The 16289-nt window shown below is 41.3% G+C and overlaps 1 protein-coding gene across 2 annotated transcripts in view; it reads right to left on the reverse strand.

Annotated features, from left to right (window-relative positions):
* LOC131952817 (roundabout homolog 1) overlaps nucleotides 1-16289 on the reverse strand; it is a 48725-nt gene that overhangs the window by 25743 nt on the left and 6693 nt on the right. Inside the window, exons 1-2 of one of the 2 annotated variants that reach the window (XM_059315676.1) lie at nucleotides 15474-15635; nucleotides 906-1051 (exon numbers count right to left, since the gene is read on the reverse strand). In XM_059315676.1, coding sequence (XP_059171659.1) covers nucleotides 906-1002 — 97 coding nt within the window. In that variant the 5' untranslated portion in view covers nucleotides 1003-1051; nucleotides 15474-15635. Of the gene's footprint in view, nucleotides 1-905; nucleotides 1052-15473; nucleotides 15636-16289 lie in introns of those variants that run through there. The other variant, XM_059315677.1, reaches the window with a different exon arrangement.

A 16289-nucleotide genomic window follows, 5' to 3' on the forward strand; every position in this document is an offset into this window, starting at 1 on the left:
TTGGCGTGGGTATTGGGGCGTGAGTGTTGGGGGGTGGGGGTTGGGGTGTTGGGACACGACTGTGGATGTAGTGGTTGGGGCGTGGGTATTGGGGCGTGTGTGTTGGGGGGTGGGGGTTGGGGTGTGGGTGTTGGGACACGACTGTGGATGTAGTGGTTGGGGCGTGGGTATTGGGGCGTGTGTGTTGGGGGGTGGGGGTTGGGGTGTGGGTGTTGGGACACGACTGTGGGTGCAGTGGTGTTGGGGCGTGGGTACTGGGGCGTGTGTGTTGGGGCGTGGGTATTGGGGCGTGGGTGTTTGTCACATTGGCGTGGGTATTGGGGTGCAGGTCGTAGTGTTTGTTGCTGAAGCGTAAGTTGTACTTCGGTGCTAAATGTGTTGGTGTTTGACTGCATAGCTTTAGTTGTTACAGAAACGACACATTTTAATATTTTATCCGCTGGACTTAGCATCCAAGCTATTGCTTTTCCCTTGCCTTAAGTCTTAACGCTATTGCGTGCAGAAAAGATGTCACTTCATTAGGTATTCCAGATCTAAGCCTAGTCTGAACCTATAACACGAGGAATGTATACATGAGTAAGTGATACGTTTGGGTTAGCCGTACCACTTCATAAACATTATTTGGTTGTTGTTGTTTGTTGAGCACACTAAACCAACCCGACCCAACGGCTCATCTGATACAGTTGACTGAGCACATTAAACCAACCCGACACAACGGCTCATCTGATACAGTTGACTGAGTCTGCTAAACCAACGGCTAATCTTATACGGTTGACTGAGCAAATTAAACCAACGGCTAATCTGATACGGTTGACTGGACACACTACACCAACGGCTAATCTAATACGGTTGACTGAGTCCGCTAAACCAACGGCTAATCTGATACAGTTGACTGAGGCACTTACTGGAGTCTTGTTTCTTGCTCTTGTTTGGTTTTTTGGCGAACGTCACAGAGGTCATCAGTGCCAGAAGTAGGCAGTGCTGGACACAGGTCAGTCTCATTGTCAGGGTTGGTCACTTGATAGTCAGCGTCTTCACGGGAACCATTGGCCTGGTGAGACAATGGAATGGTGAGACAATGGAATGGTGAGACAATGGATTGGTGAGACAAAGTCATGGTGAGACAATGGAATGGTGAGACAAAGTCATGGTGAGACAATGGAATGGTGAGACAAAGTCATGGTGAGACAATGGAATGGTGAGACAAAGTCATGGTGAGACAATGGAATGGTGAGACAAAGTCATGGTGAGACAATGGAATGGTGAGACAAAGTCATGGTGAGACAATGGAATGGTGAGACAAAGTCATGGTGAGACAAAATCATGGTGAGACAAGATACTGATGGTGAGACAATGGAATGGTGAGACAAAGTCATGGTGAGACATTATCATTGTGAGATAATAGGACGGTAAGGTAAAATTCATGGTGAGACAAAATGATAGTGAGACAAAGCATAGTGAGACTAATTCATGGTGAGACAAGATAATGAGGGTGCGATAATATTATTATGTAAGGCAAAATCATCTGGATACAAAGGCATGGTGTGATATGGGGATTGTGAGACAAAGGCATTGCTAGATATTGGAATGGTGAGACATTTGAATGATGAGATAAAATCAAGGTGAGACAAAATCATGGTAGGGCATTAGAATGGTGAAATATCACGGTGAGACGGTTGCTTGGTGAAATATTGCCAGGGTGAGACATTACAATGGTGAGACAAAACATTGGTGACACGTTCTCCCTGTTTTTTATGTTGCTATTTGTTTTATTTTGACCAGGTTCAAACGGCGAATCAATATGATGCATGATCAAAAAAATTTGCGCCAAATTTAATTTCCTCATGCCTAATCCTTGAGATAAAAGAAAAGATGGCGCCTGAATCACGTGACAATATTTCTCTTCAACCAGATTAAACTTTTTTTTTTCATTGATGACAAAAAAAATTTGACAAAACACGAACTTTATTGCACGAGAAGATATATTTCGTTTCTTATTTAAAATCAGAATTTTCTAAATTACCCACTAAATAGATGCCCATTCAACATATCGGTTGTCAAATTAGCCAGGACAGAAATAGTTTTTTCCAAATCTGTTATCATTCTAGGTACAGAATCTACCATCTATCAAGCCCTCTTTCCCACTCACTCCCAAAACCCCAAAAGTCAACACCACCCTTTATAAAATGTGAAGTCTGCCACCTAAAGCGTGAAGTAAAAGTAAACATTAAAGGCTGTGTGTAGATTATGGGCTGACTGTGCCCTGCGATTTACAGGGTTGGTGTCAACAGCCTACGGTGACGACAGTGCAGTCATCTGACCATCACTTGTATTGATCCGATCTCTGCGCACAGTTTTGTATAAATAGATTAAAAAATCTGGGTCACTAGGAGAAATGCTGATTGGTGTGTTTAAATAGGTCAGTGCTAATTTTAAATACCCAATCAATAACAGCCTCTCTTGGACACATTATAATAGTTAAAAACGGCCTTCGACTCAAATTGTGGGGGATAATTTCTTTTTAAAAAATTTAAGCTGGGGTAATCGAATTCTCATAGGCTTGGCACGCTTGTTTATAGAGGTTTTTTAACAATTCATTTAACAGAACTTTCGTTTATTGGGTCAAATTAGTGAAATATGCCAACACTCAAACAATTATTTGTGTTTTATAAAAGAAATATTTGTTTAATCGAATAGAATGCTTATAACAAAATATACACAGTAGATATGTAACAACAGATCTTAAAGAACAGGGACATTTTTTTAAAATGTGTCAATTAAAAGACGAGAAATGTCATGTCTGGTGAAAGTTGGGGGTGGGGGGGGGGGACGACCTGATGCCAGACAGAACAACTTTGATAGATCATGTGAGGGGTGGGGGTGGGGGTGGGGGTGGAGACAGACATAACTAACTGTTTGATAAAAATAGCTGGATCGTGTACAGGGTGGGGGAGTGGGGGATGATACAGACGCCAGCACTTGTGGTGAGACAAAAATAACCAGACGGTGTGGGGTGGGGCCGCATCGTGTGGGGTGGGGCCGCATCGTCTGGATTGTGGGTTAAACGGGTGGGGTGGGGCCGCATCGTGTGGGGTGGGGCCGCATTGTGTGGGGTGGGGTGGGGCCGCATCGTCTGGATTGTGGGTTAAACGGGTGGGGTGGGGCCGCATTGTGTGGGGTGGGGCCGCATCGTGTTGACTGGGTGGGGTGGGGCCGCATCGTGTGGGGTGGGGCCGCATTGTGTGGGGTGGGGCCGCATCGTGTTGACTGGGTGGGGTGGGGCCGCATCGTGTGGGGTGGGGCCGCATTGTGTGGGGTGGGGACGCATTGTGTGGGGTGGGGACGCATTGTGTGGGCTGTGGGTTAAGGGGGTAGGGTGGGGTCGCATCTTTTGATCTGGGTGGGGTGGGGCCGCATTGTGTGGACTGGGTGTTACGAGGGTGGTGTGGGGTCGGACTCAGCCTACCCAAAGTGAAAATAATCGGATTCTAAATCAAGGAGGCAGGTTAAATCGAAGGTAATAAGCTAAGAGGTTGAGAAAATTAATTTCATGTTTCATAAAGATAATCCCACTTTCCCGTTGTTGTTGTTGTTTACTATAGTTACCATGACAACCGCCATACTACGTCTGTTTGCTTTAGTTTCAATCTTCATCTGGTTTGGTCGTCCATCAAACTACATCTTTTATTGATGTTGTCCCCCACCCAACTACATCTTTGATGTTGCCCACCCAAATACATATTTGATGTTGTCAACCATCCAACTATATCTTTGATGTTGTCCCTAAGCCAACTACATCTTTGGTTGATGTTGTCACCCACCCAACTACATCTTTGTTTACCACTGTTACCGTGGTCACCACCCACGCCTTCGCCATCTTTGTTAGCCCTGGTTACCATGGTTACAAGAAGGAAAAACATATCTAAACAACTTTGATAATGCCGCTCTTAAACAAAATGGCGAATCATTGATCACAAACGGGCAGAGGTTTAAAAATTGTATTTAAATAGTGGGTGGGTGGGTAGTGGGTGGGGGTGATTGGCTACGTGGGGAAAATACTTAAGGAACATTCACATTGGTTTATGGCGTGACTCTTCACTTTGAGAAAGATCTAATACAGTTCAGTCCACTTTAGCCAGACTTTAGCCTGTAGTTTGACTATTCACTTTGATTTTTGATAAAGTCTTTCATGACAGCATCTACGACTGCGCATGCGTTCTGGAGGGTGAGCTGATGACGTCAGGCTGCAACCAACCCTCCCCCTGCATGCTGTAGGCCGCGATGTTAACGATCAATCCTAATGTAAAATGTAGCAGACGCCAATTATGTGACGCGTCACGCAACGAAACCAAATTATTGCCTGTGCCAAACATGTTTTGTTTTGTTAGCACATTTGTGTCGTCTGGTATAGTGTGACATCAGCGTTTGCTGTCGTCTGGTTCTGTTAGAAGCTCGATATAAGTCATTGCTTGTCGTCTGCTTCTTGTATAGATTAATGTAACACATTTTTGGCGCAAGAATTTAAGATGTAGGTGATATAGAGTCAGAGGTTTCATAAGATTTGTTCGATGAGTCTCGATAAAAGTATATAAAGTAGACAAGAGGTCTTATGTCACGGTTAAGGTCCCGATATAAAGTAGTTCTAGTCATTATGGACATCCCGATATAATGTTATTCTAAAGTCATGATCGACATCGCGATATACTGTAGTTCTGAAGTCATGATGGACATCGCGATATACTGTAGTTCTAAAGTCACGATTGAGGTCCTGATATAACACAAGAAGGTGTCAATGTTTGCCCAGATCGTGTCTAAATCCTTGTCTATCTGCTCCAACTTTTCTGTTCTACCATAAGCGTCAGTTCACTCGTAGGTCGTCAAGTGCACGTTTATTTATATCCTTGCTTATCGTATCACGTGACGTCTTCCGTCGGTTTTGTCGGGAAATATTTCTATGAACCTCAGCTAATTTTTTTTTTTTTTTTTTTTTTTTTTTTTTTTGTGGAATTATTTCTACAAACCTGAGTTAATTTTTATCTTGAAACTTTTCTTATTCCCTTCAACAAATGTAGGTTAGTTTTTGCCTGAAAATATTTCTTGTCCCCTTCAACACATGTAGGTTAGTTTTTGTCTAGAAACTTTTCTTATCCCCTTCAACCTAATTCAGTGGCTTTTTTTTTCCTTTACTTTCTGGACTTGTGTATGTATCTGTACATGACTTCCGTGAAACCTCGCGAGTTATCGGAGGAAACGAGATTATCGCGGCGCGAGGGGTCAACGTCACGGGATATGAATAAACATGAGGCGCGGTAATCGACGTCATCAAAAGTACCCAGAAGTCTGCGGCGTCTGGACTCAATGCTTCCGCTGCTAGGTCTGATGTGAGGGTTTAACTAGGTGAGGGTTTAACTCTATGCGACGTGAGGGTTTAACTCTAAGTTATGTCTAGGTTTAACTATGTGAGGGTTTAACTTTAAGTCTTATGTGAGGGTTTAACTTATGTGAGGGTTTAACTCTAAGTCTGATGTAAGGATTTAACTCTAAGTCTAATGTGCGATGTGAGGGTTTAACTATTTGAGGGTTTAACTCTAAGTTTAACACGTCATTAAAGACGTAATTTATTACATTTATGCACAGGTTACACAGAAATGATTATGAGTTTGAAACTAGTTTAAAATATAAAATGCAAGTTTAATAGATAAAAGTGTACCAGAAATAAGTTTAATTAGCACAACTAAAACAGACACAAGTTTAACAGACACAAAAATTAACAGACACAAGTTTAACAGACACAAGTTTAACTAACACAAGCTTAACAGAAACAACTTTAACAGACACAAGTTTAACAGACACAAAGTTTAACAGACACAAGTTTAACACCTTTACCACGTAAAGTTGGACCACCCTTCTACAGCCCCTTTTGTCTACTCTACCAAAAGTTTAGCTGTATGTCGACATAGTGATACATGCAGTGTCAGCCTGTGCACACATTTACGTCACATAACGCCAAAACTGGGACGGAGTGGTCTAGCGGTAGAGAGCTGGACTGCTAACCCGTAAGTCTCGTGTTCGAATCCGGGTTCAAGTCACTAAACCGTCCCTGAGTCCACCCAACTCTGATGGGTACCTAACTCACGTTAGGGAAAGTAAAGGCGGCTGGGCATAGTGCTGACCACACTATCTCTTCATATGCCGAGGTCACAGAAACTTGCCCCATAGACCGTCAGGTTTGAAAGGGAAACTTAACGCCAAAACTGACAGACATTTTTACTTCCTGGAGGATCGAGGATAGCAGGAATGGCACAATCACTTACCCAATTTATGACGATTACAAATCTTAAAACCAGCTAATCTATTTCATTACCTTTTATTTCAAGGTTTCTAAAGCAACCCTCCCTACCCCCCCCCCCCCCCCCCATTCCTTTTTTTTCTCGCTACCATGTGTATAAACATAGCAGCTTTATTAAATTAGTAAATAAATGTCGCGGCCATTTTGAACTGTCCCGCTAGAAAGGCTTGTATCCGGACTAGTTGTTGGTACAGTCAATTTCCACCCTCGAAATAACTCTTTTGTTTACATTCTTATAACCTTTCACCTAACTGGTTGCTATGGACGCCTACAGATCTCTAGAGTTGAAGGAAGAAAAAACAATCGCACGGAAAACCCAGACGACTTGGCTAGACTGTCCCCCTTTTCGGAGAACGACGACAACACGTGGATCCAATTCTAGAATGTCGAGTAGAGGAAAACTTCTCATCTTCTACATAAGGAAAACATTAAATCCAAACATACCCATAAAAAGCCACCTCCCTCCTAAGTTATCTACCCCCCCCCCCCCAGCCACCATCTCCATCAAACCCCAGCAAGTTTAAATTCGTATAGAGCCGCCATAGAGAGGCTGATATCCGGGTCACAGGCTGTCTGCCAATCATAGATGCCGGCTATTCATCCCGAGCAGACGATATCCTATCGCCGTCTGCTAAATGTTTACAGATTGACGGCAGTTTTAAAATATTAAATTATCATCTGTGTCTTTTTTTGTCTGTGAAAAGTGCTGTTATGCTGAAATTATGTTTTCTTGCGATTCGCTAAGTTAGAGGTGGATGGTTAAGTTCTTGGTGTGGACTAGTTATGATTGGACATGATTGGACATAGACTGGACATGATTGGGCATAGACTGGACATGATTGGACATAGACTGGACATGATTGGACCTAGACTGGACATGATTGGACATAGACTGGACATGATTGGACATAGACTGGACATGATTGGGCATAGACTGGACATGATTGGACATAGACTGGACAATATCAACAAACAACATCAACAAACAGCATCAACAAAAAAACATTAAAAAACAACATCAACAAACAACATCAACAAACAGCATCAGGTGAGTACAGCGAAATGTCAGGACATTTGAGGAGGGGGGGGGGGGGGGGGATTCAGGGGTTGGGGTTGATATGGTTTGACAAAAGTGGCAGTGTAAGATGAGTGGTACCCAAAGGTTACAGTAGTAAAATAATATGTCGTTGGATGGTAACCAAGGTTACAGTAGTAAACAAATATGTCGTTGGCTGGTAACCAAGGTTACAGTAGTAAACAAATATGTCGTTGGCTGGTAACCAAGGTTACAGTAGTAAACAAATATGTCGTTGGATGGTGACCAAGGTTACAGTAGTAAACAAATATGTCGTTGGATGGTGACCAAGGTTACAGTAGTAAACAAATATGTTGTTGGATGGTAACCAAGGTTACACTAGTAAACAAATATGTCGTTGGCTGGTGACCAAGCCAATCAAAGATGTAACTGTTGTTGGATGGTAAGTAGTGGTCGGATGGTTGGATAAAGTTGTTGACGGTAGATACAAATTTGAGCGATGGTAGATATAAATAGATTGTGTATGATGGTAGGTAGCGAGTACATAAGACGAGGTAAATTTGAGATGTTTTAAAGATGTTCTTCAGCTCCCAACTCTCATCTTGTTTTACAATACATTTCAATTTTAATTAATTATCGACAAATTACAGAAGCTCTCTGATTGATCGAATCATCCTTCAATGTCACGTGACATGCCAAAGAGAATTTTTATTTTAATTAAGTTGAATAAAATCTCCAACCTATGATGAACAGGGTCTTAAAATATGTGACGTATCTTGTTGGCAGCAACGACGGATATAAGACGCTCATGTTTTTAAACGAAAATTGACAAAAAAGTTTTTAATCAGCCCGGATGTGACGTCATTGAACTTCCTCAGACAGTCATTTTATTGACAGCGCTGGGGATGGGGTGGGGACGGGGAGTCTGGTGGGGCTGGGAGCGAGTTCATTGAAAAAAAACGACTGTATGTATTTGTCGATCCTTTATGGCGGCGTCCCGACTGTTTTCTAAACAGTTCATCAGGTTGTCGATTTTTTTAAGTCTGCAAGAGTCGAGTGTTGGAATACAAGGATCTCACAAACTGCTGGTGGTAGCGACAGTGTGTTAAAGGTTGTGGGAAAGTGGTGAATACTACAGGTATAAGAACCACAAAAACATCAAACATGTAAACAACAATGAACACAACAAAACGCCGACAGCAAAATCACAAAAAAACACAACAACAACTAACATCACAACACCCAACACAAGAAAGCAACACCACGCTACACAACACCAGCTAACACAACAACACATAACACAAAAACACATCACAAGTTATCACAAAAGAACAACACCACCCAACTCAACAACACCCAACACATCACAACAACACAACAACACCTAACACAACACCTAATACTGAAACACAACACCACCCAACTCAACAACACCCAACACATCACAACAACACAACACCACCTGACACAACACTTATTACTAAAACCAAACAACAAACAACACAACAATATTCAACACATCAACGACCAACACAACAATACAACACCACGTAACACAAAAACATAACACATGCCACAAACACGGAAACACAAAAATAACGGCGAACACGGTAAATCCCACAAGGGGAAATCACTCGTAAGAACAGAATTATCCACCTTTGACTCGACAAAAAATACACGTAAACGTTAACTGGGTTCATTTAACTGTACGAGATGTCGGAATAGTAAAAACAAGTTGCAGTAAATAAAGGAAAAAAATAAGGTTGATATAAATAAATTAAAAATAAAGTTGCACTAAATAAAGGCCAAAAAAAGTTGGTATAAATAAATAAATAAATAAAGTTGCTATAAATTAACTATAAATAAAGTAAAAAAAGTTGATATAAAGGACAAAATAATGTTGTAACTACAGGAAAAATTTAAGTTTCAATAAATAAAGGTAAAAATATAGTTGCTATGAATTAATGTAAAAATAAAGTTGCTATATGTAAAAGTAAAATCATCTCGTTATAAGTATACAATACTTTGCTTAAGTCAGTAATTAATTAATAACTAAGACGATATCGACTTGTTACTCCAGACATGATGTAATTGATGACTTAATGCAGTATTAATTAATTACGTTAATTGAAGGCAGTACCCACTAATGGTAAAACAGAAGCATAAATTCAAATATGGTAACGTCACAGTCTTGCACTAATTTTTTTAAATGAGCAAATCATTCACAGTTTTCTAAAATCACGAGCAAATCATTCACAGTTTTCTAAAATCACGAGCAAATCATTCACAGTTTTCTAAAATCACGAGCAAATCATTCACAGTTTTCTAAAATCACGCGCAAATCATTCACAGTTTTCTAAAATCACGCGCAAATCATTCACAGTTTTCTAAAATCACGAGCAAATCATTCACAGTTTTCTAAAATGACGAGCAAATCATTCAGTTTTTTTTTCTTTAAGTTGGCTTAGTCCAACTGTCAGATCTTGCTGCTCAAAGTTCACATGGACTCAAAGGTCACGGTTAATCACGTGTATAGGTCGCGGCGTGAGTTTTATATGGGGAGAAGGTAGACCACTTTCTGTGGTGTGTAGGGCTGTGTCGGGTTGTGTCGGGTTGTGTCGGGTTGTGTCGGGTTGTGTAGTTGTGTCGGGTTGTGTAGTTGTGTCGGGTTGTGTAGTTGTGTCGGGTTGTGTAGTTGTGTCGGGTTGTATAGTTGTGTCGGGTTGTGTAGTTGTGTCGGGTTGTGTAGTTGTGTCGGGTTGTGTAGTTGTGTCGGATTGTGTAGTTGTGTCGGGTTGTGTCGGGTTGTGTCGGGTTGTGTAGTTGTGTCGGGTTGTGTAGTTGTGTCGGGTTGTGTAGTTGTGTCGGGTTGTGTAGTTGTGTCGGGTTGTGTCGGGTTGTGTAGTTGTGTCGGGTTGTGTCGGGTTTTGTTGGGTTGTGTCGGGTTGACTCAAAGAAGAACATCATATTTATAAGTCCATAATAAGTTACTTAAAACAAGCGATGTCAATCGTAGATATCTTTAGTACACTTTATGAGCACTATAAATGCCTTTAGTACACGTTATGCACACAATAGTAGTCTTCTGTTATCTGTATGTACACAATAGATGTCTTTTGTACACTGTTGTATGTACACAATCAATGCCCTTTGGAATTTATTTGCTTGTTCAATCAACACATCGAATCCACTTACTTACACCACCACCTACCCGAAATCATATGTAAGCACATCGAATCCACTTACTTACACCACCACCTACCCGAAATCATATGTAAGCACATCGAATCCACTTACTTACACCACCACCTACCCGAAATCATATGTAAGCACATCGAATCCACTTACTTACACCACCACCTACCCGAAATCATATGTAAGCACATCGAATCAACTTACTTACACCACCACCTACCCGAAATCATATGTAAGCACATCGAATCCACTTACTTACACCACCACCTACCCGAAATCATATGTAAGCACATCGAATCAACTTACTTACACCACCACCTACCCGAAATCATATGTAAGCACATCGAATCCACTTACTTACACCACCACCTACCCGAAATCATATGTAAGCACATCGAATCCACTTACTTACACCACCACCTACCCGAAATCATATGTAAGCACATCGAATCAACTTACTTACACCACCACCTACCCGAAATCATATGTAAGCACATCGAATCCACTTACTTACACCACCACCTACCCGAAATCATATGTGAGCACAACTTATCCTACATCTAATCCAAGATCTAATCCAAGTAATCCAGCATATAATTCAACAACTAATCCAATATTTTATCCAACATTTCATCCAACACCTAATCCAACATCTAATTTAACGTTTAATTCTACTGCTAATTCAAAATCTAATTCACCACGGTGAAATATCTTTGATGTTCACAGGAGAACTTAAAAGAACATAAATATTAAGAAATATGTTAAGGGGCACAGCTTGATGAACGGGATGGGAAAGTTTGGAGGTCGGCTTGTGTGTGTGTGTGGGGGGGGGGGGGGGGGTAGACCACACCGGTGCCTGTAGACTGTGCTGTGCCAGGTGCGACATCAAAGATTCAGGGGGGGGGGGGTAAAATTTGGTAGAAAACACCAAACCTAATCGGTGACCCACACAAACTATATACAACACAAGGTCAATAAAGGCCAGCATAGAGTCAACTCAAGGTCAATACAAGGTCAACACACGGACACCTCAAGGTCAGCTTAGTGCCATCACAAGGTCAACACGTTTTCACCACAAGGTCAATACAAGTTCAACATACAGAGTGACAGATATACATACACCAACACACAACATAGCTGCAAGCTAAAAAGCGGGCTGGTGGTACGGTCTATTTGTTTCGCTCTGTACTTAAGTGTCAGTAGAACGTCTACTGACTACACCAAACAAATTATGATGCAATTTGACAGATAACTGATTGTAAAGGTGAGTTTGGTTCAAAGAAGTCGCTCCTAAATGTGACGTTAATTTAAGGATTTCATTAAAACTACCAAAGTGCTGGGCATAGAAAGCCGTAAATCATTTTTAAGTGGCCCAACACCGACCATCAGACCAGACACGTGATCGCCTGAAACTTGACTTGCATGTAAACAACCACTTATATTGTGATAACTAGAGGTATGTTTATTACTGGTGATACCAACTGGTAGGCCTATTACTGGTGATACCAACTGGTAGGTCTATTACTGGTGATACCAACTGGTAGATTTATTACTGGTGATACCAACTGGTAGGTCTATTACTGGTGATACCCAGCGGTACGCTTTTTACATGTGATACCCGGTGGTATATATATTACAGGTGATGCGGTAAGTCTGTTACAGGTTATACCTTGTTGTAAGTCTATTAATGGAGTCGACACGATAAAACACTGTACTAGCATTACTCGTGCAGATCTTTCATAACTTAATCTCTCCTTAATTCAATCTTGCACCATCTTTCCTTACTTCAATCTTACACCATCTTTCCTTACTTAAATCTTGCACCATCTTTCCTTACTTCAATCTTGCACCATCTTTCCTTACTCCAATGCAACACATTTCATAAATTCAATCTTGCACCATCTTTCCTTACTTCAATCTTGCACCATCTATCCTTACTTTAATCTTGCACCATCTTTCCTTACTTCAATCTTGCAACATCTCTCCTTACTTCAATCTTGCACCATCTCTCCTTACTTCAATCTTGCACCATCTATCCTTACGTTAATCTTGCACCATCTTTCCTTACTTCAATCTTGCACCATCTATCCTTACTTTAATTTTGCACCATCTTTCCTTACTTCAATCATGCACCAATTATTCTGTGAGCTACCACATGTTTGGAATGGAGTAGCTAACATTACTCTAGTACTGACTTAGCTACAAATCTACTGGACAGTCCAAGACTTAGCTACAAATCTACTGGACAGTCCAAGACAGCTACAAATCTACTGGACAATCCAAGACTTAGCTACAAATCTACTGGACAGTCCAAGACTTAGCTACAAATCTACTGGACAGTCCAAGACAGCTACAAATCTACTGGACAGTCCAAGACTTAGCTACAAATCTACTGGACAGTCCAAGACTTAGCTACAAATCTACTACACAGTCCAAGACAGCTACAAATCTACTGGACAATCCAGACTTAGCTACAAATCTACTGGACAATCCAAGACTTGACTACAAATCTACTGGACAGTCCAAGACAGCTACAAATCTACTGGACAGTCCAAGACTTAGCTACAAATCTACTGGACAGTCCAAGACAGCTACAAATCTACTGGACAGTCCAAGACTTAGCTACAAATCTACTGGACAGTCCAAGACTTAGCTACAAATCTACTGGACAGTCCAAGACAGCTACAAATCTACTGGACAGTCCAAGACTTAGCTACAAATCTACTGGACAGTTCAAGACAGCTACAAATCTACTGGACAGTCCAAGACTTAGCTACAAATCTACTGGACAGTCCAGACTTAGCTACAAATCTACTGGACAGTCCAAGACTTAGCTACAAATCTACTGGACAGTCCAAGACTTAGCTACAAGTCTACTGGACAGTCCAAGACTTAGCTACAAATCTACTGGACAGTCCAAGACTTAGCTACAAATCTACTGGACAGTCCAAGACTTAGCTACAAATCTACTGGACAGTCCAAGACAGCTACAAATCTACTGGACAGTTCAAGACAGCTACAAATCTACTGGACAGTCCAAGACTTAGCTACAAATCTACTGGACAGTCCAGACTTAGCTACAAATCTACTGGACAGTCCAAGACTTAGCTACAAATCTACTGGACAGTCCAAGACTTAGCTACAAATCTACTGGACAGTCCAAGACTTAGCTACAAATCTACTGGACAGTCCAAGACAGCTACAAATCTACTGGACAGTCCAAGACTTAACAACAAATCTACTGGACAGTCCAAGACTTAGCTACAAATCTACTGGACAGTCCAAGACTTAGCTACAAATCTACTGGACAGTTCAAGACTTAGCTACAAATCTACTGGACAGTCCAAGACTTAGCTACAAATCTACTGGACAGTCCAAGACTTAGCTACAAATCTACTGGACAGTCCAAGACTTAGCTACAAATCTACTGGACAGTTCAAGACAGCTACAAATCTACTGGACAGTCCAAGACTTAGCTACAAATCTACTGGACAGTCCAGACTTAGCTACAAATCTACTGGACAGTCCAGACTTAGCTACAAATCTACTGGACAGTCCAGACTTAGCTACAAATCTACTGGACAGTCCAGACTTAGCTACAAATCTACTGGACAGTCCAAGACAGCTACAAATCTACTATACAGTCCAAGACTTAGCTACAAATCTACTGGACAGTCCAAGACAGCTACAAATCTACTATACAGTCCAAGACTTAGCTACAAATCTACTGGACAGTCCAAGACAGCTACAAATCTAATGGACAGTCCAAGACAGCTACAAATCTACTGGACAGTACAAGACAGCTACAAATCTACTGGACAGTCCAAGACTTAGCTACAAATCTACTGGACAGTCCAAGACAGTTACAAATCTACTGGACTGTCCAAGACTTAGCTACAAATCTACTAGACAGTCCAGACTTAGCTACAAATCTACTGGACAGTCCAAGACTTAGCTACAAATCTACTGGACAGTCTAAGTATCGGGGGATTTAAGTACAGTTGACACACAAACAACTACACTACTACAGTACCACAGTCATGTACTACACTACTACAGTACCACAGTCACGTAATAAATCTCTTCGAATTGATATAAACTTGGGGTTTGTTTTATTACAAGAACGCAGGCCTAAATGAATTTGCTACCTCTAAATTAGATTTTACTTTCTTTTCCTGCCTCTGCGCCAAACTAAATCGTCATCTACAATTACCCATCGCAAAAACATGTTTTTCCTAAAGACACTTCACGAAATTAGCGCCAGCAAATGGAAAAATAATCAATCTCATCAAACGGGATAAAGGGAAAACGTTCAAAACAAAAGAGAGAAGAAAAATGCGTCAATACATTAAGTCTCACCACCTTGTACAATAATATCAGCCCAATTTTTCTTTCTATACGTGTCTCCTTTTAAAATACAACATTTCTTTTAAAATTTTTAACAGTTTTGTTTTCAATTCTTTGTTCCTGTGTTTTTAAAATAAACATTGTTACGAGCGCTTAAACGAAAAGTAGCCAACGAACCTAATTAGTTTCTAAACAAGTAACCGTTGTAAAATAAAGCTACCAGTGGTAGCCGTAGTTTAACCCTAGTGTAGCACTAGTGTAGCCCTAGTGTAGCCCTTGTGTAGCCCTAGTGTAGCAATAGTGTAGCCCTAGTGTAGCCCTAGTATAGCCCTTGTGTAGCCCTAGTGTAGCAATAGTGTAGCCCTAGTATAGCCTAGTGTAGCCCTAGTGTAGCCGTTGTGTAGCCCTAGTGTAGCACTAGTGTAGCCCTAGTGTATCCCCACACTAACACAGAGGCGAGCTACCAAGCACATGTTGCCAGAAAGATTGAGTAAAGAGAAAATCATCTATCTGACCACAACACTGACTTCCACTGAAAACACTTGCCTGACTTCCAATCACTGAAAACACTTGCGTTGATAAGTACTCACGCACAGATTACACGTGCAGCACTGATTACATGACAGAGCAGATTACATCCGATGCTGGCTCGAGTAGGCTACTCTCACGGCCTAGGCTAGCGAGAATGAACCAGAAAACTGGAGCAGAACTTCTTCAGGAGGTAAAAAGATAAACCATCGTCCTCGAGCCTTTTGGAGGGGGGAGAGGTGGTGAGTGCAGTGCTAGGCTAAACATAAGGCTTACAAGTTAGGGGAAGGGGGAGGGGAGGCTGAGCTAGTACCTGGATCTCAGGCCGAGATGTTATAAGATCGCTGGGAAGGGTGCGTATGGGAGGCAGGCATTTGGGCCGTTGTGTGAGATTATATGGGTAATGGCATATGGACGTTTACGTTATATGGGGGGTATAAGCATATGGACTGTTTACGTATATGGGGGGTATAAGCATATGGACTGTTTACGTATATGGGGGGTATAAGCATATGGACTGTTTACGTATATGGGGGTATAGGCATATGGGGAAACCGGCATTTGGACCGGTGTATGTGATAATATATATAGGGTAAACATTAAGGACGTTTGGGTTATATGGATTATGGGGTAGAGACTTATGTGTATGTATATGTGATGTTAAATCGAGTATATGTATACTGCATGTGTAGTAAACATACAATGTTGACTTGGATAAGATTACATAGGGGAAGAGGAAGGTGTATGGGCTGTCAAAACTCAATGTGGGTGAGTGGCATACAAGCTGTTAGAAGAATCATCATATGATTGTATGTTGGTTTTTTTTTTTTTACA

This window comes from Physella acuta, unplaced genomic scaffold (assembly GCF_028476545.2).
Source record: "Physella acuta isolate Inbredline_101_S28 unplaced genomic scaffold, ASM2847654v3 ptg000890l, whole genome shotgun sequence".
Lineage (NCBI taxonomy): Eukaryota > Metazoa > Mollusca > Gastropoda > Physidae > Physella > Physella acuta.